This window comes from Salmo trutta, chromosome 26 (genome assembly GCF_901001165.1).
Source record: "Salmo trutta chromosome 26, fSalTru1.1, whole genome shotgun sequence".
Classification (NCBI taxonomy): Eukaryota; Metazoa; Chordata; class Actinopteri; order Salmoniformes; family Salmonidae; genus Salmo; species Salmo trutta.
Window position 1 is genome coordinate 7,078,692 of NC_042982.1, and position 24,061 is coordinate 7,102,752.

Below are 24,061 nucleotides of genomic sequence, written 5' to 3' on the forward strand. Positions count from 1 at the left end.
GGTTGGATTTCGTTGGTCCCCAGTGGCGGTGAGTATACTGGTAGCTAGACAGACTGCTGGTTATGTATATTTTGATAATCATTATCACCATCCAGGCTGTATCTCAACCGGCCATGATTGGGAGTCCCATAGATTTGTAGTTTTGCATGATGTCTACTTTGATGCTAATTAGCATTTTCGAATCTGAGAGTAAATAGAGCTGAATATATTGATAAAAGTCCCCTTGTCCGAGAGAGATTGACATGGTTAAGAACGTCACGCCAGGGTAAGCCTACACAAAACATTGCCTTTTATTTTAAGTGTTTCTAAAATCTCCTATTGCAAAAAATGAATAGTGTAAAAACTATTGGAACCATTTCCCTGTTTGATCTCTAGGTTTAATGGGTATTATGACTCATACTGTGGTACTTTATGGTGTATGTTGGTGGTGGCAAGGACACACCCAATAAACACCCACATCAAACCACACCCCCAAGCCAACTCACGTTTGGCTTCTGTCATGGCCGCAAGCATTTCTTGAGGAGCAAGCTAAAAAACTAGGCCAAATCAGAAGGTGCAGTTCCCCTTTAAGACACCAGACTGGGTGTGAAGCACGCACACCCAGTCTGCGCTGTGAAACGAAATGCTGTACCTTTAAGCCACGATGGCCGGGTATGGCAGCCATGTTGTCACCCCCCATTCCACTGAGCCTGTACCATATCAGTGGGCGGAACCCTTTACCCACCAATCAGGTAAGAGACTTTAGGCGGTGAGCAGTGGTATGGCTCTGCTGTGTATACGGTTACTTAACCCCTTCACTGGTGTTCGTAGGGATGAAATTCCACTCCATGGGGAACCATATAGGTTACTGTACTCACTCACAGTCCTGTGGTTCTGTATAGAGACAGTCAACATCCCAGTGATTTCTCTGTGACATAAAACACTGTTGTGTAGGCCGGCTACAATTCTACATTACAGGTCACACATTTCTATAAACCCTGACTGTTCTAAGAACTTTATCACGGAGACGGAGAAGGAAATGGGCTATCGTCTTCACAAGACGGTACTCCAAAACTCTTAACTAGCTGGTCCTGTGGAGGACAGGCCAGTGAGCATGTAGCTACTCAGCTAATGTTCCAACCGCATCTGTACTGGACTGGAAACAGTCCTTTGAGTATTAGTAGAGTAACAATGGCCTCTGGCTGGCATTTCCCCCTGCTAGGCAAGGCTGTGTTAAAGCACATCATGTCCATGTGCTTCTCTAGGGATGTGTGTGTCTGAATGGGCTTGGGAGTACACATTCCTCCGCTGCACGCAACTCTGTGAAAAGCTCACAGACACTAACGCCACGTATCACACAGGCTGCATTTACACAGGCAGCCCAATTCAGATTTTTTTTCTCTTCTCACTAATCAGATCATCTCTGATTAGACCTGATGTGATTGGCGAAAAGACTCATTAGCGGGAAAAAAGATCAGAATTGTGCTGCCTATGTAAACTTAGCCATATTAGCACATCATGTCCAAATCCTTGTTCAATACTAATCCTAATAATAATACTGCGTAACAAAAGCTCTGATCCAACACCTCCAGAACACCAAGGGGTGGTTTCCCAGACACAGATTATTTTACCTTTATTTAATTAGGCAAGTCAGTTAAGAACAAATTCTTATTTACAATGACGGCCTACCAGTGAACAGTGGGTTAACTGCCTTGTTCAGAGGCAGAACAACAGATTTTTACCTTGTCAGCTTGGGGATTCGATCTAGTAACCTTCCGGTTACTGGCCCAACGCTCTAACCACTAGGCTACCTGACGCCCCTGCGCCGGTTCTACAGACACAGATTAACACTAGTCCTGGCCTAAAAAGCATTTTCAAAAGATTCTCTTTTGAACTTGCTTTTTAGTCCAGGACTAGTGTTAATCTGTGTCCGTAGAACTGGCCCCAAGTCAAGTCTTAGTCAGCTCTACAGAAACACACCAAGGTCAGAATACGGCGGACCTGTAGATACGTCTGCCACACCTACATTTATTCCATTTCCGCCCAAAACAAATAGCAGGTGAATAGCACGCTATCCTCACGCTTAAAAGTCAGAATATGCACAGAGAAGTGCATAAACATTTATTTACATCACGGTCCCCTAGCCTTTGTATCTCTGCTGGGGAGGTTGTTTGGGTCAGGTTGTGTGTGTGTGTAGGAATGTGAGCCATCAGGGTCCCGGTGACGTGGTGTTCTGATACTTTATCACGATACAGGTCAGAACTCATCAGACCCTGGAGAGTACTGGACACCTCATCCCCTCACCGACTCTAAAACAACCTTTTCTCCCTTCGTTTTACTCTGAACTTCCTCTCGTCTCACTCTTCCACCTTCTTTTCTCTCCGCCTTCCTTTGTTTTCTCTCTCACCTAGTCTTCCCTTCTCTTAATAATGATATCTTCTTCTTTCCTCTCGGTCTTAACCTCTCCTCTCCTCTGTTCCTCCATAGATCCTTTCTCTCTCTTCCCCTCTCCCAGCCCATCACCGAGTACTAGGGGGAGGAGGAAACACTGGGGAAGAGCGGCGGACTGCGTTCCTCTTTCACTCCAGCTAGGCTCGCTTACACAAGTATTGGCTCAGTTATCAGCAAACAATGAGGCGTGAGCAGGGAGAGAACATAGTGTCATTCAGTGTCACCCCTTGAAGTGGCAAGCCCAGAAGCTTCAATACAAAGTGACGACAAAGTCCTTCACTTTCAGATCCACACAATCCATTACAGTGTCGGTCAGCCGTTTGCATACTGACCGGTGAAAAGCAGCTGTGTCAAACACACACCTCAATAATCAGATCCGACATAGAGAACAGTCACAGGAAACCAAAATGACACGCAAATACGCCCATCTGTAGTCAAACCATGAAATCTGGCTCAGTCTCATTATGGAAGAGTGATACAGGCCAAAGTACAAGTGTTCCCCTCTGTCTGTGTGACTCTCTGGCCAGCCTGCCGGCCGCCATTGTCTCGCCTCATTACCGCGCGACGCTCACATGCTGTGGGAGTTCATTAACCTCTGACCCCAGCCCGCTGATCTCTACCCTCCAACAAGTCCTGCACGCACACACACACACACACCAGAGCCAGGCCAGAGCTCATCTGAAGGCCCTCCAGGAGTCAGAGGACCGACACATGACCGTAACCCAGTGATTTACTGTACTGGGACTGCTGAACGTGGCTACATAACTCAACTGATAACATTGTTGTGTATAACACACAGGACATGGGCTGTAAGGAAGACTTGATTAAGGATTTGGCAAGTGAACATATACAGTATAATCAGTACAGTAAAAACACTCAGAATAGGGCAGGTTGCTCAAATCTTATGTATTGTGTTTTGACAGATGGGTGTGTGTGTGGGGGGGGGTGAGAGGGTTCGAGGCTCACAGTTAGTCGACGGTGTTCACGCCAGGGTCAGGGTGACCCCCTTAGTGGGCCATGCTGCTTCTGGGAAATGCGACGTCCTCAGCACCACGGGTGGTGGTGTTGCATTCTGGGAAAGAAATGGCCTTACTAAGGCATTTGCGTTGCGTCTGACTTCCGCTGTGGCAGAGCTCTTTATCTGGGATTGAGATGAAAAATCCCAATGTCTCCATTCACTCTGCTCTGTTGCTAAGCAATCAGTGTCAGGGCACAGAGAAACGCTGGTAAACATTTATATGTTGTGAAGCGCAGCCAGCGGGCTTCCAGAATGTTTTAGTCGCTAATAGTCACATCCTCTAACCTCGCGTCCTCTAACCTCACTCTTTAACCTTACAAAAATGTCAACGGAACAAAAAGGGAAAAGCACTATAGAGGTAGATATACAGCCAATAGATGTTTGATGCTTGCACTGACCCCACTGTATGTATTAGTGTCTAATCTTTTACAAGTCGTCTTTCTTGGCATGAGAGCATGTGCAACTGTCGCATTCTTGATGACCCTACTTAACCACAATTAACATGTACCGTGCCACAGCACGGCCCTAGCCTGGAGAATATACACGTGGACGCACACACACACACACAGCTGATAACAAAGTTATTGTACACCAGCGCACACATAGACATGAGACAGTCCAAACCAGAGCCAGTTCAGTTCTAAACCAGTAGTCAACCAGAACTGTGAGAGTCAGTCAAACCGGCATACGAATGTCACAAACGCCGTCACCAACAACGGCATCCCAGTCGCTTGCCTCTCCTGTTGCTCCCAGCCCCGAGTCAGTCGAACAGCGTGACGACAAGCGTGACCCGACGTGTCGCGATCATATCAGCCTTCTTCAATCTCTCTGCGCTTCCTTGCCAATCTAATGGGCACCACTGGCACCAGCATTAATGCCCTAATAGCGTTGCCTCCTGTCTCAGCCCGCATGCCTGCCTGCCAAGATGAAGGCCAGAGAGAGAGAGAGAGAAAGAGAACAGGCTGTTCCTGGAAAGGAAAATAAAAGGGCTGAGCACGCAGGCATAGCATACTGCCAGCAGATAAGAGGCATGGAGGACAGAAGCAGGAGGGGGGCAGGGCTGAACAAATACAGGGCCTGATGCTGACGAGACAGACACACAGACAGACAGGAGAGAGCATCAGGGTAGTGATACGCTAACTAGGTAGCACTGGGATAGGTTGGTGTATTCTGGGCTGGGATGGGCTGGGGATTTGCCAGGCTGAGCTTAGCTGAAGTGGGCCTGTGTGAGTTATACTGGACTGGGATGAGGTGAGCTGTGCTGGCAAATTCTGCGTCGATCAGACAGTGATAAATGTTAGACTGAGGTGAACTCTGTGTGCTCAGCTGGCTTGTGTATTTCCTGATGAGTCAGTAAGGCTGAGCTAAGGACAGACGGAGCCTCATCGGGTTCTATGGCTCTCTGTGGACTAGAGGTCGGCCGATTATGATTTTTCAACGCTGATACCGATGCCGATTATTGGAGGGCCAAAAAAGCCGATGCCGATTAATCGGCCGTTTTTGTTTTGTTTTTTTGTAATAATGACAATTACAACAATACTGAATGAACACTTATTTTAACTTAATATAATACATCAATAAAATCAATTTAGCCTCAAATAAATAATGAAACATGTTCAATTTGGTTTAAATAATACAAAAACAAAAGTGTTAGAGAAGAAAGTAAAAGTGCAATATGTGCCATGTAAGAAAGCTAACGTTTAAGTTCCTTGCTCAGAACATGAGAACATATGAAAGCTGGTGGTTCCTTTTAACATGAGTCTTCAATATTCCCAGGTAAGAAGTTTTAGGTTGTAGTTATTATAGGATTATCTCTCTCTATACGATTTGTATTTCATATACCTTTGACTAATTGATGTTCTTATAGGCACTTTAGTATTGCCAGTGTAACAGTATAGCTTCCGTCCCTCTCATCGATCCTACATGGGCTCGAACCAGGAACACATCGACAACAGCCACCCTAAAAGCAGCGTTACCCATGCAGAGCAAGGGGAACAACTACTCCAAGTCTCAGAGCAAGTGACGTTTGAAACGCTATTAGCACACACCCCGCTAACTAGCTAGCCATTTCACATCAGTTACACCAGCCTAATCTTGGGAGTTGATAGGCTTGAAGTCATAAACAGCGCAATGCTTGAAGCACAGCGAAGAGCTGCTGGCAAAACGCACGAAAGTGCTGTATGAATGAATGCTTACGAGCCTGCTGCTGCCTACCACCGCTCAGTCAGACTGCTCTATCAAATCACAGACTTAATTATAATAAACACACAGAAATACGAGCCTTAGGTCATTAATATGGTCGAATCCGGAAACTATCTCGAAAACAATAGTATTTGATCTAACGGGTGGCATCCCTAAGTCTAAATATTCCTGTTACATTGCACAACCTTCAATGTTATGTCATCATTACGTAAAATTCTGGCAAATTAGTTCGCAACGAGCCAGGTGGCCCAAACTGTTGCATATACCCTGACTCTGCGTGCAAAGAACGCAAGAGAAGTGACACAATTTCACCTGGTTAATATTGCCTGCTAACCTGGATTTCTTTTAGCTAAATATGCAGGTTTAAAAATATATACTTCTGTGTATTGATTTTAAGAAAGGCATTGATGTTTATGGTTAGGTACAGTCATGCAACGATAGTGCTTTTTCCGCAAATGCGCTTTTGTTAAATCATCCCCTGTTTGGCGAAGTCGGCTGTCTTTGTTAGGAAGAAATAGTCTTCACAGTTCGCAACGAGCCAGGCGGCCCAAACTGCTGCATATACCCTGACTCTGTTGCAAGAGAAGTGACACACTTTCCCTAGTTAAAAGAAATTCATGTTAGCAGGCAATATTAACTAAATATGCAGGTTTAAAAATATATACACTTGTATATTGATTTTAAGAAAGGCATTGATGTTTATGGTTAGGTACACGTTGGAGCAATGTGTACCTAAGCGATTATATGCAACGCAGGACAAGCTAGATAAACTAGTAATATCATCAACCATGTGTAGTTAGCTAGTGATTATGATTGATTGATTGATTGATTGATTGCTTTTTATAAGATACGTTTAATGCTAGCAACTTACCTTGGCTTCTTACTGCATTCGTATAACAGGCAGGCTCCTCGTGGAGTGCAATGTAAAGCAGGTGGTTAGAGCGTTGGACTAGTTAACCGTAAGGTTGCAAGATTGAATCCCCGAGCTGACAAGGTAAATATCTGTCGTTCTGCCCCTGAACCAGGCAGTTAACCCACCGTTCCTAGGCCGTCATTGAAAATAAGAATGTGTTCTTAACTGACTTGCCTAGTTAAATAAAGAAAAAATAAAATCTGCCAAATCGGCGTCCAAAAATACCGATTAATCGGCCGACCTCTACTGTGGACCTACTGTAAGCCGTCTGTCTCGAGCCTGAATAACCAGCTGAGCTGACATTGACATGTTGATGAAGTAATGCACCATGCCTGTCTGAATTATTGGAAGAAAATAGGAAAAAATAGGAGTGCATTGTTACAGGTTTATTTCTAGTGATAGAAACTATTGGATATTCAACCATTAAATCAAATTATATTTCCATCTTTCTCCTCACCTCTCTAATCTTCGTTTCCATACTAAAAATCAACTCTCTCACTTTCCCTCCACTGCCGCTGAGTGTATACTTGTTAATATGTCAAGTAGAAAACAACTGATCAGCCTTGATGAGTCATGCCTGGTGATGGACCCCCTCCCATCTTGCGTGAGTCACACCAACCACAGGCTTGAGGGTGTGTGTGTGTGTGTGTGTGTGAGCGAGCTTCCCCCAGTAACATGGCAAAGCAGTCATTTACACTATGTACACTCTCAATTTAAATGTTCCTACACTGTCTCCCCTGCCCTGTACATCAGAACATCACCCTAACCACCAGTGACCCTGCATGCAAACACATACCCAACCAAGCCAGCCTACATCTCGAGATCGGAACGCAAACAAACACAATCTAAAACGCACCGGCATTCACACACACATTCAAACACCATTCAAACACACACAATGTCAAACCCAAGATGGAATGCATTTGGCCAGTGCTCTCTGTATGAGAGAATCACTTGAAAAAAAGGTGGGTGGGTTAATGTTTAGCATAGGACACCGAACCAGATTCCCGGACTGCCCTCAGAGTCCGTATGAGTCATCAACCCCTGCTGTGCAAAGCTCCAAAACAAGATGAGATCACATGAACCAGGCCCATCCAAAGCCTACTCTCCCTGGAGAAACAACAAGCACTAAAATCTCCTAGGAGGCCACCCAGAGAAAAGTAAATACTCTTTAAAACTATTTTGCATTCAAGTGCAATGGTTACATTATCCTTCTGCCTTCTGTAAACTGAAAGGGTTAGGACAGAAAGTGAAAGCAGTGTGATCCTCTTAGTACCTTAAAGCCTAGATGAAGCTCTCATCATTTGGTTTTAGATATCTCTTTGTCTTAGCAGCTAGCATGGTACTGCACCGTGTGTGCGCAAGGCAAAACGCTAGTTGCTAGCATCTCCCTGGCTGATCCTGTGTGCAGCGGCGCGGCTGGCTCTCTGGGAGGGGCATCTGAGGGCACGCTGCACCAGACACTCATTATGATATGGCTGCCGCATCACGCTCCATCTATCCCTCCTCTCATCTCACGCTTTCGATAAGCACATCCGTCTCGCCCTATCTAACACATCTCCCTCCTCTTCATCTACTACTACTACTACTCTCTCTATCCATCCCTCTCTCCGCCGCTCTTTCTCTCTGCCTCTTTTCTGGTGATATACCGGCGCTGCTGCGTTGCGCTTGGATGCAGCTCGAGCTGGTGTGTGTTTGTCGAGCGCGCATTGGGTTGAGCTCTAGCTGGTGCTATTGGTGGCATTATTCTGGGCACACACACACACACACACACACACACACACACACACATACACACACACACACACTGCAGTGCTATGCTCTGTATGGCCCCGTTACCAAGGAAACGGAGGGGAAATAGTTTGGCAGACAAGCTAGAGAGGGGCTGATAAGACGCAGGAGAAAGGGAGTGGGAGAGAGGACAGAAAGAGAGAAGGGGGGGAGAGGGAACAATGAGAAAGAAGGACAAGGGAAAGAATATACAACAATAGAGAGAAACCATAGTACTTACTGAACCATATAGACAGTAGGCTATTACAGATTGGCGCTACGTACAGATCGACATAGGAAAAGGAAAGCAAGTTTCAGATTGTGGAAAGGGGGTAAATGTGTATATATTTTGTTGTGATTCAAAAAAAACTATAAATAAAAAGAGTATTAAAGCTACAATATGTAACTGTTTGGGAGACCCGACTAAATTCACATTGAAATGTGAGTTAAAGATCTGTCATTCTCACTGAAAGCAGGTCTAAGAAGCGGTAGATATGTTCTATGTGCACTATTTCTATGCTTCTCTTAAGTTTAATTTAGCTTTTTTCTTTTTTTTTTACACTTTCGGTTTTGTGCACCAGCTTCAAACAGGGGAAAATACAATATTTTGGGTTATTGAAAAGATATTTCACAGCGGTTTAGATGGTACAATGATGCTCCACACTATAAATTGCTTGTTTTGTCACAAACTGAAAATAGGAAAACAATTTCTGCATATTGCACCCTATTTTTTCGTCTTCTGTGCACTACCGTTCAAAAGTTCGGGGTCACATAGAAATGTACTTGTTTTTGAAAGAAAAGCAAATTTTTTGTCCATTAAAATAACATCAAATTGATCAGAAATACAGTGCAGACATTGTTAATGTTGTAAATGAGCATTGTAGCTGGAAACGGCATATTTTTTATGGAATATCTACATAGGCGCACAGAGGCCCATTATCAGCAACCATCACTCCTGTGTTCCAATGGCACGTTGTGTTAGCTAATCCAAGTTTATCATTTTAAAAGGATAATTGATTAGAAAATCCTTTGCAATTATGTTAGCACAGCTGAAAAATGTTGTTCTGATTAAAGAAGCAATAAAACTGTCCTTCTTTAGACTAGTTGAGTATCTGGAGCATCAGCATTTGTGGGTTCGATGACAGGTTCAAAATGTCCAGAAACAAAGACCTTTCTTCTGAAACCTGTCAGTATATTATTGTTCTGAGAAATGAAGGCTATTCCATGTGAGAAATTGCCAAGAAACTGAAGATCTCGTACAACGCTGTGTACTACTCCCTTCACAGAACAGCACAAACTGGCTCCAACCAGAATAGAAAGAGGAGTGGGAGGCCCCGGTGCACAACTGAGCAAGAGGACAAGTACATTTGTGTCTAGTTTGAGAAACAAACGCCTCACAAGTCCTCAACTGGTAGCTTCATTAAATAGTACCCGCAAAACACCAGTCTCAACGTCAACAGTGAAGAGGCGACTCCGGGATGCTGGCCTTCTAGGCAAAGAAAAAGTAACATCTCAGACTGGCCAATAAAAATAAAAAAGATTAAGATGGGCAAAAGAACAGACACTGGACAGAGGAACTCTGCCTAGAAGGCCAGCATCCCAGAGTCTACTTTGGAAAAATGACTTGTGTCATGCACAATAATTGTTTACAGACAGATTATTTCATCTATCATTCACTGTATCACAATTTCAGTGGGTCAGAAGTTTACATACACTAAGCTTTCAACAGCTTGGAAAATTCCAGAAAATTATGGAAGAAAAAGGGGGAGGCTTGCAAGCCGAAGAACACCATCCCAACCGTGAAGCACGGTGGCAGCATTATATTCTGGGGGTTCTTTGCTGCAGGAGGGACTGGTGCACTTCACAAAATAGATGGCTCATGAGGAAGGAAAATGATGTGGATATATTGAAGCAACATCTCAAGACTTCAGTCAGGAAGTTAAATGGGTCTTCCAAATGGACAATGACCCCAAGCATACTTCCAAAGTTGTGGCATATGGCTTAAGGACAACAAAGTCAAGGTATTGGAGTGGACATCACAAAGCCCTGACCTCAATCCTATAGAACATTTGTGGGCAGAAATGAAAAAGTGTGTGCGAGCAAGAAGGCCTACAAACCTGACTCAGTTACACCAGCTCTGTCAGGAGGAATGGGCCAAAATTCACCCAACTTATTGTGGGAAGCTTGTGGAAGGCTAAATGAAATGTTTGACCCAAGTTAAACAATTTAAAGGCAATGCTACCAAATACTAATTAAGCGTATGTAAACTTCTGTCCCACTGGGTCAGGCTTGAAGAAATAAAAGCTGAAAGAAATAATTCTCTACTATTATTCTGACATTTCACATTCTTAAAATAAAGTGGTGATCCTAACTGACCTAAAACAGGGAATTTTTACTCAGATTAAATGTCAGGAATTGTGAAAAGCTGAGTTTAAATGTATTTGACTAAGGTGTATGTAAACTTCCGACTTCAACTGTATATTAGAGTGAATAGAACTGCTGGTACAATGACCTTGTAATTTAGCAGCACGCCTCCTTCCGTTCTGTTCCTCAGTCTAACCTTTGCCTCACGCACTTCCACCTCCTCAATTGATTCCTTGATCTATGACTCATTCCTACTGTTCGATCGACTTCCACCACACTATTTAACACCCAGCAAGGACATTCTTTCCATTCAAGATGGCACAGTATGCCAAAGCTAGATTAGAGGAGTTGGGTATGGAACATATAGGTAGCAACATTGGCTTGAGACTCAACTAACCCATTTACCATCAGCTGCCTGCCTGCCACACTTATGGAGCAGAGCAAGCGTAACATTTGACCTAGAGGCATAATAGTCAGTTCCATGACAGAGGAGCAAAGGGCTGATGTCTGGGAGAGTGACATCTCTGTTAAAACACATGGTGTCTGGGTATTACACAAAGTGCCTCACTGTGGGAGTAAGGTGCGCCTCTTTACTTCTCTGACTGGGTCACCTCACAGCTATGGTTTGATTATGTAGTGTGCATGCGAGCGCACACACACGCACTGGGGTGATATTGACTGCAGCCCAGGTGAGGTGTAGATCCCAAACGTATTCTGACAGCTCCTACCCACTGAACACTGGTACTGCTGCTACCCCTCACATCTCTACTGCACACACCCTGGAACTGGTGCCCTGCTCTCACGCTAGCCTAAATCCACAACTACTGCAGTACCACTACGACAACTATCCTACCTTACAGCTACTACTACTTCTAAGGCTACAACTACCACTACCCTACCTTACAGCTACTACTACTTCTAAGGCTACAAATACCACTACTACTACTACCCTACCTTACGGCTACTACTACTTCTAAGGCTACAAATACCACTACTACTACTACCCTACCTTACAGCTACTACTACTTCTAAGGCTACAAATACCACTACTACTACTACCCTACCTTACGGCTACTACTACTTCTAAGGCTACAAATACCACTACTACTACTACCCTACCTTACAGCTACTACTACTACTAAGGCTACAACTATTACTACTACCCTACATTTCATCTGGGCAATTCCACAGTTAGAAAATTACACTGAGACTCTAAAATGTACACCAAACCGAAAAAACATTGATTTCAAAGCTCGAAGACTACTTTGAACAATTTACACAGTAAATCAATAAACACATTTACAGGAAAAACTGTGCCGATGCAAAGCTTGATAACAGAGCTACGGTAGCATCCCCGGGTTTTTTTCTCGGTTACCAAACTTTGTATCGGCACAGTTTTTCATGTAATGCGTTTTTGTAAAACTTTCTGCATGAAATGTTTCTAAGTAAACTTTGAAATCAATGGTTTTTGTTTGGTATACATTTTAAAGGGAAAATGTGAGTCTCGGCATAATTGCCTTACCATGGAATTGCCAAACTACTACCACTAGTGAGACTACAACTACCTCAAATAGCTCTGTCCTACAGTACATTACAGCTACTACTACCACAACTATTACTACTACCCCCTCTACTACTTCTAGAATGACTACTATCCCCACCACCACTACTTCTGCTACTCTAAATATTTCTATTAAATATTCCACTCCAACCTCCTAGAGTAAATGTGGCGTAACAGAGTCTAGACGTTTCTGCAATGGCTAACACCACTGATAAGAGGTAGACCCTGGGGTCAAGGTGCAGTAGTGAACAACTGAGATAATATGTTAATGTAACATAGTCACTAGGTAGCAGATTGTATCAAAGCGACTTACAGTCAACACATAGGGTTATATTCAGTATAATGTATGGCGGCTTATGCAGGACTCAAGCCATGCTCTAGTCTAGTTGAACGAGGACTAGATAGGTCTGAACCCTGCTTTAGGAGAGGGCTGAGTGGGCTGAGAAACTGGTTCAGGGTGGGGTGGAAACCTGGGGGAATGCAGTGAGAGTGGGTGAGACCGACGTAGGACCGTGACATAACCTGGCTCAAATATCCAGACCTGCGTCACTGAGTAAGCTCACTGACAGCTTACAGCACTGCGCCAACTTAGGCTCTGTACGGCTAGTAGGATGGGGCAAAATCAACTACCACTCTTTGGTCATCAAGGTTGGAGTCAATTCTAATTGAAGTCAATCAATTCAGGAAGTAAACTGAAATTCCAATTCAATAATTGAAAAAGGCATTTTATTTGTAGTGAATTCTCAATAAACTTAAAAGGAGAAAGTACTCATTTGAAAATGTTAATTTTGTCTTTGTTTGTTTACTTCCTGAATTCAGTTCAAATTGTCAACCCTGTTTGTCATGTCTGGCCATTGTCTAAGCTTGTAAAATCAAAGTTTGATGCTATGCTAAGGAAGGTTAAAAATAACCCCTCTTTCATACATTCATATTCTCAAAACGCACAAAGACGAAAACAATCCAAACAAGCGCATACATACATGGCCATACAAATAGCTACGATTGGCTAGGCAAGCAAACAGTCAAACATACTGTACACAGCCATCCAAACAGACACCAACTAACCAAACAAACACACACACACTCTTACCAAACCAGCCACAAGAATACCTTGTTTGTGTACGGGTGAGAGATACAGATTGAAAGAGTTGCCTTCAAATCTAGTGAAACATTGGCATAAACAGTGGCATGACAATAGGGGCATACCGGCATACACAGTAGCATGGGAGAAGTCAGGGACATATAGGACAGCTATGGCCCCACTTACCTGAGTGTGTGGCCCTATCACAATGAATCAGACAGGGAGCAGAACATGGAATTACATGCCTACCCTTTATCAGTGAGATGACAGTGACAGCTCAACATCACAGTAGATGATGTAATCAAAATGCGACTCCACAGCTTATCACCCCCTATCTATTGAGTAGAATTATATAAAACGTTGACTTTGGCACTAATCCTTTCTATTTCAGTCAGCCTCCCCTCCTCCTTCTCCTCTCGGCGGGATATGGCATTTGATGACATTGAGTCCCCAGCTCACACTGTTCCCTTCCACAATTCTCTATTTCTCTCTTCCCCAGCTTCTCCCCCCATCTTGGTGCTCCCATTGATGACGCCATCCCTTCCTGTCCCCAAACCCACCACCTCAGTCCTCCCGCCGCCCTCCCCGTTCACTCACCTTGGTGCGCCCGTTGATGACACAGTCCCCCAGCTGCCCGTTGGCAGCGCTGTGCATCACGGCCTCGTCGATGTGTGCCATCAGCGCGGCGATGCCCTCACACCCCGACTCGTGCCCCTCCACCCAAGCGATCTGGTCTCCGCGGATACTCCGCGAAGGGATGCTCCTCTGGCTAACCAGCTGACCCCCGTGGAACTTCCCGCTGCGATTCAGACTCTCCACCTCGCCCATCACCGACTCACCCAGCCGTGGCCCCAGGAAACTGTCCTTCACACAGATACCGTAGGAATTCATACAGGGCACGATGTACTTCTGGGCGATATGCTCCGCCGACCAGCCCGCCCCGGCCTGTAACCGTAGAGACGGGATGCTGTTGGACTCTACTGGGGACGTCTGGTCTGGAGCGGCCCCGGTGCTCAGCAGTGTCACCTTGTGTACATTGTGGTGCAGCTTGTTGTTGTGAGGGGCGGGCAAAGGGGGGTGAGGGGTGGCCCCGTGGTTGTGGTTGCTTAGGTTATTGTTGATGCCGTTGTCGCCATTAGCAGCGAGCGGAACCGCCTTGCCTGGTTTGGAGGGCTCTGCTTTGTGAACGTCGCTCTCCGCCACTAGTCTCCGTTTGCAGTCCAGGGTTATCGACTCTCCTGGTCCGTTGAACATCATACCTTGAGATCCTAAACCTGACCCCACTGACAAGCCACATCCTTTGGGCGTCTCCAGACCCATGTCCCGGTTCTCCCCGCCTCTCCGCTTCCGATGGTGCTGTTTGACCTGCGGGTCACCATTGGCCCTCTTCACTAGAAGAGCACATTTCTCATGTTGTGTTCTGTCCCCATTCTCAACGAGGCGTGCCCTGTTGCCTAGGGGTTGCGCAAGGCCATTCGGTGTCTCCCCCACCCCCCTCACTTGCGGAGGACAACCGTTGGGAGTTTGCGCCAAAACCCCACTGTGGCTGCCCTCATTGGTTGCGGACGGAGACACGATCCCGCCGTTATAGAACGGCAGCCCAGTATTCGGCTGCTTCTTTAATACCATGATTCCGGAAGAGCTTGCTTTGGAAGCCAGACCTGACAGTAACTCCGCAGCCGTGGCGCTCCCAACAGGCGTCATGCCCGGGCAGTACCCATTTAGTCCCATGTTGGTCTGGAAAGGGTGAAGCTCGGCAGCTCCGAATATGTGTTCACCGTTTGTCACTCTCTCATGCGAGGCTGAAAGACGGTGATGTCCGTGGGAAGAGCTTGGATTTAAAAGGTCCGTGTGTTCCAAGCTCTCCATTTCATCTCGTCTAGTGCTGGATGTGCACGTAGCCCACGTCCTCGCCTCATTTTTTACCAGAGCCACTGTGCGAGAGGGAGTGTGTAGTACAACTGCCGGGTCTGCGAGAGAGGAGCGTTGGAAAGTTTCATATTAAAAAGTCCGAATAGCTCCGAATACGCCTCAGTTTCTTTCATTCGTGGTTTGTCTTGAAATGGTTTCACGTTTGTCTTCTATTGAAATGTTTTCTGATATTCCGAAGCTTGAGATGTTTCTGAAACAAAATACAATAATTACTTGACTGTGATTACCGTTAGGCTAAATCGTATCTACCCACAGGTTTGGGACGAAATACTCAAGCTAAACACAAAGCAGTCTAATTTTCAAACCAGGCCTAGGCTATTCACACTCCCTAAATGAAGAAACCTGTAAGGGACCCGAAACTTGCTCGACACATTTCATTGTAGACCTAATATATGATGTAGCGTGGCCTACATTTATTGACAAACTTTAAATATGTCGAAATTGCTTTAAATATTCTTCTATAATATTCGAATAATATATTATATTCAGACATTGGGCTATAGTGGCTCGGGTAGTTAAATAGTCATTGATTTGTTACGGCAATTCAATTCTAAAATATCAACGCAAGGGTCGCTTACAAAAGGGCTTGTGTAAAGCGTCTACATTTATATGAAATATTTCAGGCAATAACAACACGTTACAGTAATAATAATACGGATATCTGTAAGAATAATTCCCCACCTCTCGAAGAGGGGGTAAGCACATTGTGAGAGCAGCTACTCTGAAGAGCACATGCCACTCCACTTTGTTATTCAACCCTATTACTTAATGTTTAGCCTGTATTCATAGTCTATAACTTAGTAATATAGCCTACACGTGTTGTGTGTCCCTTCCATACAAATAGCCTATATTGGATTATTTGAGTGAGTTTAGCTGTGACTTTGAAGTCAATTCAATAAAGTGCATAATAATAGTAACCCGGGTAAAATATAGCCCTCTATCTGTCAGCTGGTTGTACACTTACCGATCTGTAACGCAAAGCTCCAGTAGCGTAGCCTACGTGACCGGCTGAGGGTACGTCTGTTATTTCCGGGATTGTCTTGCTGTTGTTCCAGACGATTTTCTTTATGTTCAGCTAATTAATATCCCGAAATGTCCACCACCCAGGGTGGAATTTGGAAACTGATGCTTGTCCTTGGGAGAGAACGACCGCTTCTGCCTCGGGAGTCACAGTAGGTCCCCCTCAATCACCAAAAAGTACGGTCCATTTCTCCACCGTGTCTCTCCGCTGGTAACTCCCCACAGCGTCTCTCTCCGCTCGCTCGCTCGCCCTCTCCTGTCCATGAACGATCCTGTCAGTTCCACGTGCACATGAACACGTCATTCAGAACCGTTCAAATCAGGGCCGGTTGAGTGCACAGTTGTTGACATTCTTTGCTAGTTAGCGAGTTATCAGCTCCGTTCTAGATAAGTATAGGTAGTAATGGGGTAGCCTACATATATTACTAGAATTGTCTGTATGGTAATAATATATATTTTTGTAAAGTGGTTTCTTGCATCATACAACAATGCAATTTACAGTAATCTATTTGGACCAATGTGTTACAGACTAAGTAAAAAATGTCAAGCCCTTTTATAATGTAAAAACGTTTTAAAGTCTCATGCAATGTAGGCCTGCATTGAATACCGCATATAGGCTACTGTAGGCTATATCATAGAAATCAAAGCTATTTCCATGTGAAAATGTTATGGGTTTTGTTGGTAGGCCACTAGGCCGACATTATTCTCAAATAGCCACAATAGACTATTGGCTACTGTCTTAAACTGTAAGGGTTCAGCCTCAGTGTTCACTGTAAACGGGCACCAGAAGTTGCACAAAATTCTCACAAGGTTCAAGTATCTGCTCACAAGACCTAAAATTTGCTCAGGGCCCCAAAAACAAAATAATTGAGGCAACATTGCTGGAGAGACGTTGCTCTTCGGTTTTTCTTCGGTTTTGTGATGAAGCAAACGTATGTGTAGTTGCAGTGGTGAAACAAGTACCCAATTTTCATACTTTAGTAAAAGTAAAGATACCTTAATAGAAAATGACTCAGGTAAAAGTGAAAGTCACCCAGTAAAATACTACTTGAGTAAAAGTCTAAAAGTATTTGGTTTTATATAAACTTAAGTATCAAAAGTAAATGTAATCGCTAAAATATACTTACAGTTGAAGTCAGTAGTTTACATACACTTAGGTTGGAGTCATTAAAACTTGTTTTTCATCCACTCCACAAATATCTTGTTAACAAACTATAGTTTTGGCAAGTCGGTTAGGACATCTACTTTGTACATGACACAAGTAATTTTTCCGACAATTGTTTACAGATAGATTATTTCACTTATAATTCACTGTATCACAATTCCAGTGGGTCAGAAGTTTACAAACACTAAGTTGACTGTGCCTTTAAACAGCTTGGAAAATTCCAGAAAATGATGTCATGGCTTTAGAAGATTCTGTTAGGCTAATTGACATCATTTGAGTCAATTGGAGGTGTACCTGTGGATGTATTTCAAGGCCTACCTTCAAACTCAGTGCCTCTGCTTGACATCATGGGAAAATCAAAAGAAATCAGCCAAGACCTCAGAAAAAAATGGTAGACCTCCACAAGTCTGGTTCATACTTGGGAGCAATTCCCAAACGCCTGAAGGTACCACGTTCATCTGTACAAACAATAGTACGTAAGTATAAACACCATGGGACCACGCAGCCGTCATGCCGTTCAGGAAGGAGATGCGTTCTGTCTCCTAGAGATTAATGTACTTTGGTGCGAAAAGTGCAAATCAATCCCAGAACAACAGCAAAGAACCTTGTGAAGAAGAAACCGGTACAAAAGTATCTATATCCACAGTAAAACAAGTCCTATATCAACATAACCTGATAGGCCGCTCAGCAAGGAAGAAGCCACTGGTCCAAAACTGCCATAAAAAAAGCCGGTTTGCAACTGCACATGGGGACAAAGATCCTACTTTTTGGAGAAATGTCCTATGGTCTGATGAAACAAAAAATAGAACTGTTTGGCCATAATGACAATCATTATGTTTGGATGAAAAAGGGGGACGCTTGCAAGCCGAAGAACACCATCCCAACCATGAAGCACTGGGGTGGCAGCATCATGTTGTGGGGGTGCTTTGCTGTAGGAGGGACTGGTGCACTTCACAAAATAGATGGCATCATGAGGTAGGAAAATTATGTGGATATATTGAAGCAACATCTCAAGACATCAGTCAGGAAGTTAAATGAGTCTTCCAAATGGACAATGACCCCAAGCATACTTCCAAAGTTGTGGCAAAATGGCTTAAGGACAACAAAGTCAAGGTATTGGAGTGGCCATCACAAAGCCCTGACCTCAAACCTATAGAAAGTTTGTGGGCAGAACTGAAAAAGTGTGTGCGAGCAAGGAGGTCTACAAACCTGACTCAGTTACACCAGCTCTGTCAGGAGGAATGGGCCAAAATTCACCCAACTTATTGTGGGAAGCTTGTGGAAGGCTAAACTCAACATTTGACCCAAGTTAAACAATTTAAAGGCAATGCTACCAAATACTAATTGAGTGTATGTAAACTTCTGACCCGCTGGGAATGTGATGAAATAAATAAAAGCTGAAATAAATCATTCTCTCTACTATTATTCTGACATTTCACATTCTTAAAATAAAAGTGGTGATCCTAACTGACCTAAGACAGGGAATTTTTACTAGGATTAAATGTCAGGAATTGTGAAAAGCTGAGTTTAAATGTATTTGGGTAAGGTGTATGTAAACTTCTGACTTCAACTGCAAGTATCAAAAGTAAAAGTACAAGTATAAAACATTTTTACTTCCTTAAATGAAGCAGACGGACACATTTTCTAGTTTTTTTTACATTTACAGATGGCCAAGGGTACACTCTGACACCATTTACAAACGAAGCATGTGTTTAGTGAGTCCCCCAGTTTAGAGGCAGTAGGGATGACCAGAGATGTTCTCGTGATAAGTATGTGAATTAGACCATATTTTCCTGTCCTGTTAGCATTCAAAATGTAACAAGTAATTGTGGGTGTCAGGGAAAATGTATGGGGTAAAAGTACATTATTTTCTTTAGGAATATATTCAAATAAAAGTGGTCAAAAATATAAATAGTAAAGTAAAGTACAGATACCCCCAAAAAACGACCTAAGTAGTACTTGAAAGTCTTTTTCCTTAAGTACTTTACACCACTGTGTAGTTGAATGTATTCCACCACTGTGTGAATGTTGTATTTTTGTTGTCACAGCCTTATTGTGGTGTATGAACTAATGGGTTATAGACCAAGCAACGCAAATATCACAACATGGGTTGTAATATGGCTTTTTAAATGGCCTGGCTTCCCCAGTGATTTTACCCAAGCACTGCTACTGCAGGGGAAACTTCTGTGATACAATGTAACTGTTTTGAGGAAGTTGCCTATCATGAGTTTGGCAACAATGTAGGCTATCACATTCCTGTTTGTAGGAAATGGGTCCAAAGGTCAATGATAGTCAGTGGCTATTAAGTTGTTCCCAGTGTGATGACGAAAAGCCTTTGAAACCTTTTGAACTTAAAGCTGACATTTACAACCTCGAAATTTGGATTTGTTATGGATTGGGCCTAAAAGTAGGCCTACAGTATTGCGATGGGTGCACTACTATATTGAAAATGTTTTACTTAAACTATTATACACCATATATACAAAAGTATGTGGACACCCCTTAAAATGAGTAGGTCCGGCTATTTCATCCACACCCGTTGCTGACGGGTGTATAAAATCAAGCACACAGCCATGCAATCTCCATAGACAAACATTGGCAGTAGACTGGCCTTACTGAAGAGCTCAGTGACTTTTAACATGGCACCGTCATAGGATTCAACCTTTTCAACAAGTCAGTTCGTAAAATTTCTGCCTTGCTAGAGTTGCCCCAGTCAACTGTAAGTGTTGTTATTGTGAAGTGGAAACATCTAGGAGCAACAACGGCTCAGCGGCGAAGTGGTAGGCCACACAAGCTCACAGGATGGGACCGCAATGTGCTGAAGCGCGTAGCGTGTAAAAATTGTCGGTCCTCGGTTGCAACACTCACTACCGTCGGGAGCTTCATGAAATGGGTTTCCATGGCCGAGCAGCGTCAGTGTAGTGGTGTAAAGCTCGCCGCCATTGGACCCTGGAAACGCTTTCTCTGGAGTGATTAATCACGCTTCACCATCTGGCAGTCTGACGGACCAATCTGGGTTTGGCAGACGCCAGCAGAACACTACCTGCCCCAATGCATAGTGCCAACTGTAAAGTTTGGTGGAGGATGAATAATGGTTTGGGGCTGTTTTTCATGATTTGGGCTAGGCCCCTTAGTTCCAGTGAAGGGAAATCTTAACGCTACAGCATACAATGACATTCTAGACGATTCTGTGCTTCCAACTTTGTGGCAACAGTTTGGGGAAGGCCCTTTCCTATTTCAGCATGACTATGCCCCCGTGCATGAAGTGAGGTTCATATAGAAATTGTTTGTCAAGATCGTTGTAGAAGAACTTGACTGGCCTGCACAGAGCCCTGACCTCAACCTCATCGAACACCTTTGGGATGAATTGAAATGCCGACTGCGAGCCAGGCCTAATCATTGCCCAACATCAGTGCCCAACCTCACTAATGCTTTTGTGGCTGAATGGAAGCAAGTGGAAATTACACATTTTAGAAGCTTTTTAAAACCTAGAATACACTAAAAGTTAGCATTTCCTGCAATGCAGGACATTTCCTACAACAACAGCGTGATCAAATGAAGATCATACATCTACAGTGGCAAGAAAAATGATCTGAACCCCTTGGAATTACCTGGATTTCTGCATAAATTCTTCATCAAATTTGATCTGATCTTCATCTAAGTCACAACAATAGACAAACATAGTGTGCTTAAACTAATAACACTCAAATTATCTATATTGAATACATAATTTAAAGGGTTAAAAAGTGTCTCTAAAAGCCTTGATGTTCATCAGTCCACGGTAAAACAGATTGTCTATAAATGGAGAAAGTTCAGCACTGTTGCTACTCTCCCTAGGAGTGGCCGTCCTGCAGAGATGACTGCAAGAGCACAGCACAGAATGTTCAATGAGGTTAAGAAGAATCCTAGAGTGTCAGCTAAAGACTTACAGAAATCTCTGGAACATGCTTACATCTCGGTTGATGAGTCTACGATACGTAAAACACTAAACAAGAATGGTGTTCATGGGAGGACACCAAGGAAGAAGCCACTGCTGTCCAACAAAAACATTGCTACACGTCTGAAGTTTGCAAAAGTGCACCTGGATGTTCCACAGCGCTACTGGCAAAATATTCTGTGTACAGATGAAACTACAGTTGAGTTGTTTGGAAGGAACACACAACACTATGTGTGGAGAAAAAAAGGCACAGCACACCAACATCAAAACCTCATCCCAACTGTAAAGTATGGTGGAGGGAGCATCATGGTTTGGGGCTGCTTTGCTGCTTCAGGGCCTGGACAGCTTGCTATCATTGACGGGAAAATGAATTCCCAAGATTATCAAGACATTTTGCAGGAGAATGTAAGGCTATCTTTCCGCCAATTGATACTCAACAGATGTTGGGTGATGCAACAGGACAACGACCCAAAACACAGAAGTAAATCAACAACAGAATGGATTCAATAGAAGAAAATAGGCCTTCTGGAGTATCCCAGTCAGAGTCCTGACCTCAACCCGATTGAGATGGTGTGGCATGACCTCAAGTTAGCAGTTCACACCAGACATCCCAAAAATATTGCTGAACTGAAACAGTTTTGTAAAAAGGAATGATCCAAAATTCCTCCTGACCATTGTGCATGTCTGATCTGCAACTACAGAAAACGTTTGTTTGAGGTTATTGCTGCCAACGGAGGTTCAACCAGTTATTAAATCCAAGGGTTCACATACTTTTCCCACCCTGCGCTGTGAATGTTTACACGGTGTGTTCAGTAAAGACATGAAAACGTGTAATTGTTTGTGTGTTATTAGTTTAAGCAGACTGTGTTTGTCTATTGTTGAGGCCTAGATGAAGATCAGATGAATTGTATGACTAATTTATGCAGAAATCCAGGTATTTCCGAAGGGTTCACATGCTTTTTCTTGCCACTGTATATGTGTTGAAGGAAGAGGTGAGATAATGTGACCCTGTGGCCCGTGGATTAGTGCTCCACTCTGTGGGATTAAAGACAGGGAGGTGTTTTGTCACCGCAGAGCATGCCACTCTCGTCTACCATTTTCCAGGAACAATGGTACGGGCAGGGGCCGTGTGAAGTGACTGGGTTACCAGCCTCACTGTCCATCCTCACACCTCAGTAGACACACACACAGAGAGAGAGAGAGAGAGAGAGAGACAGGCAGGCACATGTGCAATACTTACAGGACAATACAGACAGAAAAACAGACAGACAGAAATGCACACAGACCAGACAGACAGACGGAGAGATGGAGAGACAATAAGGCAAAGTCTAGAGAGGAGATATGCCCGATAGTGTAAGCCTACAGGCTAGACACAGGGATCAATGGGGAAACCAAACAAACCGTGATGTCATAGGTTACAGGGTCAGCAACTCTGTGACTGACACTCATGACCATTAGGAAGTGGTATACATGGTATGGGGCTTTCCTTAGGGACTTTCCACAGCCTTCAGGCTTAAGGAAAACTCCATTCCAAAACAATCTTTTGGTATATTTCCATTAGTCCCCTGTTGATACAGTCCCAAGATAATGGACTTTCAAGCAGTGTCACTTGCCACATCATTTGACTGTTGAGACACAAAATGTCACTAGCACAAAGCAGCATTATGATGATGTGGCAAGTGACATTTTGCATCTTGAAAATCCAATATCTTGAAAACTTGACTGCTGCCATGCAAAATATGTTGGGACTGTATCAAAAATCGGTGGATTTTTCCTTTGATACTCATGGACAATATTTTCACCACATAGGCCTACACACTACTTTATAAAATAAATCTGTGCAAGGTTATCTGTATTTTTTGTCTGTCAAAGCCGTTTCAGGAACTGAAACAAGTGTACCAATATACAGTGCCAGTCAAAAGTTTGGACACGTACTCATTCCAGGGTTTTTCTTTATTTTTACTATTTTCTACATTGTATAATAATAGTGAAGACATCAACACTATGAAATAACACATATGGAATCATGTAGTAACAAAAAAAGTGTTAAACAAATCTAAATATGTTTTAGATTTTAGATTCTTCAAAGTAGCCACCTTTTGCCTTGATGACAGCTTTGAACACTCTTGGCATTCTCTCAACCAGCTTCACCTGGAATGCTTTTCCAACAGTCTCGAAGGAGTGCCCACATATGCAGAGCACTTGTTGGCTGCTCTTCCTTCACTCTGCGTCTAACTCATCCCAAACTATCTCAATTGGGTTGAGGTCAGGTGATTGTGAAGGCCATGTCATCTGATGCAGCACTCCATCACTCTCCGTCTTGGTCAAATAGCCCTTACACAACCTGGAGATGTGTGTTAGGTCATTGTCCTGTTGAAAAACAAATGATTGTCCCTCTAAGCGCAAACAAGATGGGATGGCGTATCGCTGCAGAATGCTGTGGTAGCCATGGCTGGTTAAGTGTGCCTTGAATTCACCAGCAAAGCACCCCCACACCATTAGTAATGGTTTCTTTGCAGCAAATCGACCATGAAGGCCTGATTTACACAGTCTCCTCTGAACAGTTGATGTTGAGATGTGTCTGTTACTTGAACTCTGTGAAGCATTTATTTGGGCTGCAGTTTCTGAGGCTGGTAACTCTAATTAACTTATCCTCTGCAGCAGAGGT

At 43.7% G+C, this 24,061-nt stretch overlaps 1 protein-coding gene across 1 annotated transcript in view; it reads right to left on the bottom strand.

Annotated features, from left to right (window-relative positions):
- Positions 1-16,543, bottom strand: part of LOC115162998 (uncharacterized) — a 28,831-nt gene extending 12,288 nt beyond the window's left edge. Inside the window, exons 1-2 of the mRNA XM_029714556.1 lie at positions 16,236-16,543; positions 13,937-15,461 (exon numbers count right to left, since the gene is read on the bottom strand). Of these exons, the coding sequence (XP_029570416.1) occupies positions 13,937-15,208 (1,272 nt within the window). The 5' untranslated portion in view covers positions 15,209-15,461; positions 16,236-16,543. The remainder of the gene's footprint in view (positions 1-13,936; positions 15,462-16,235) is intronic.
- Positions 16,544-24,061: the final 7,518 nt, after the last annotated feature.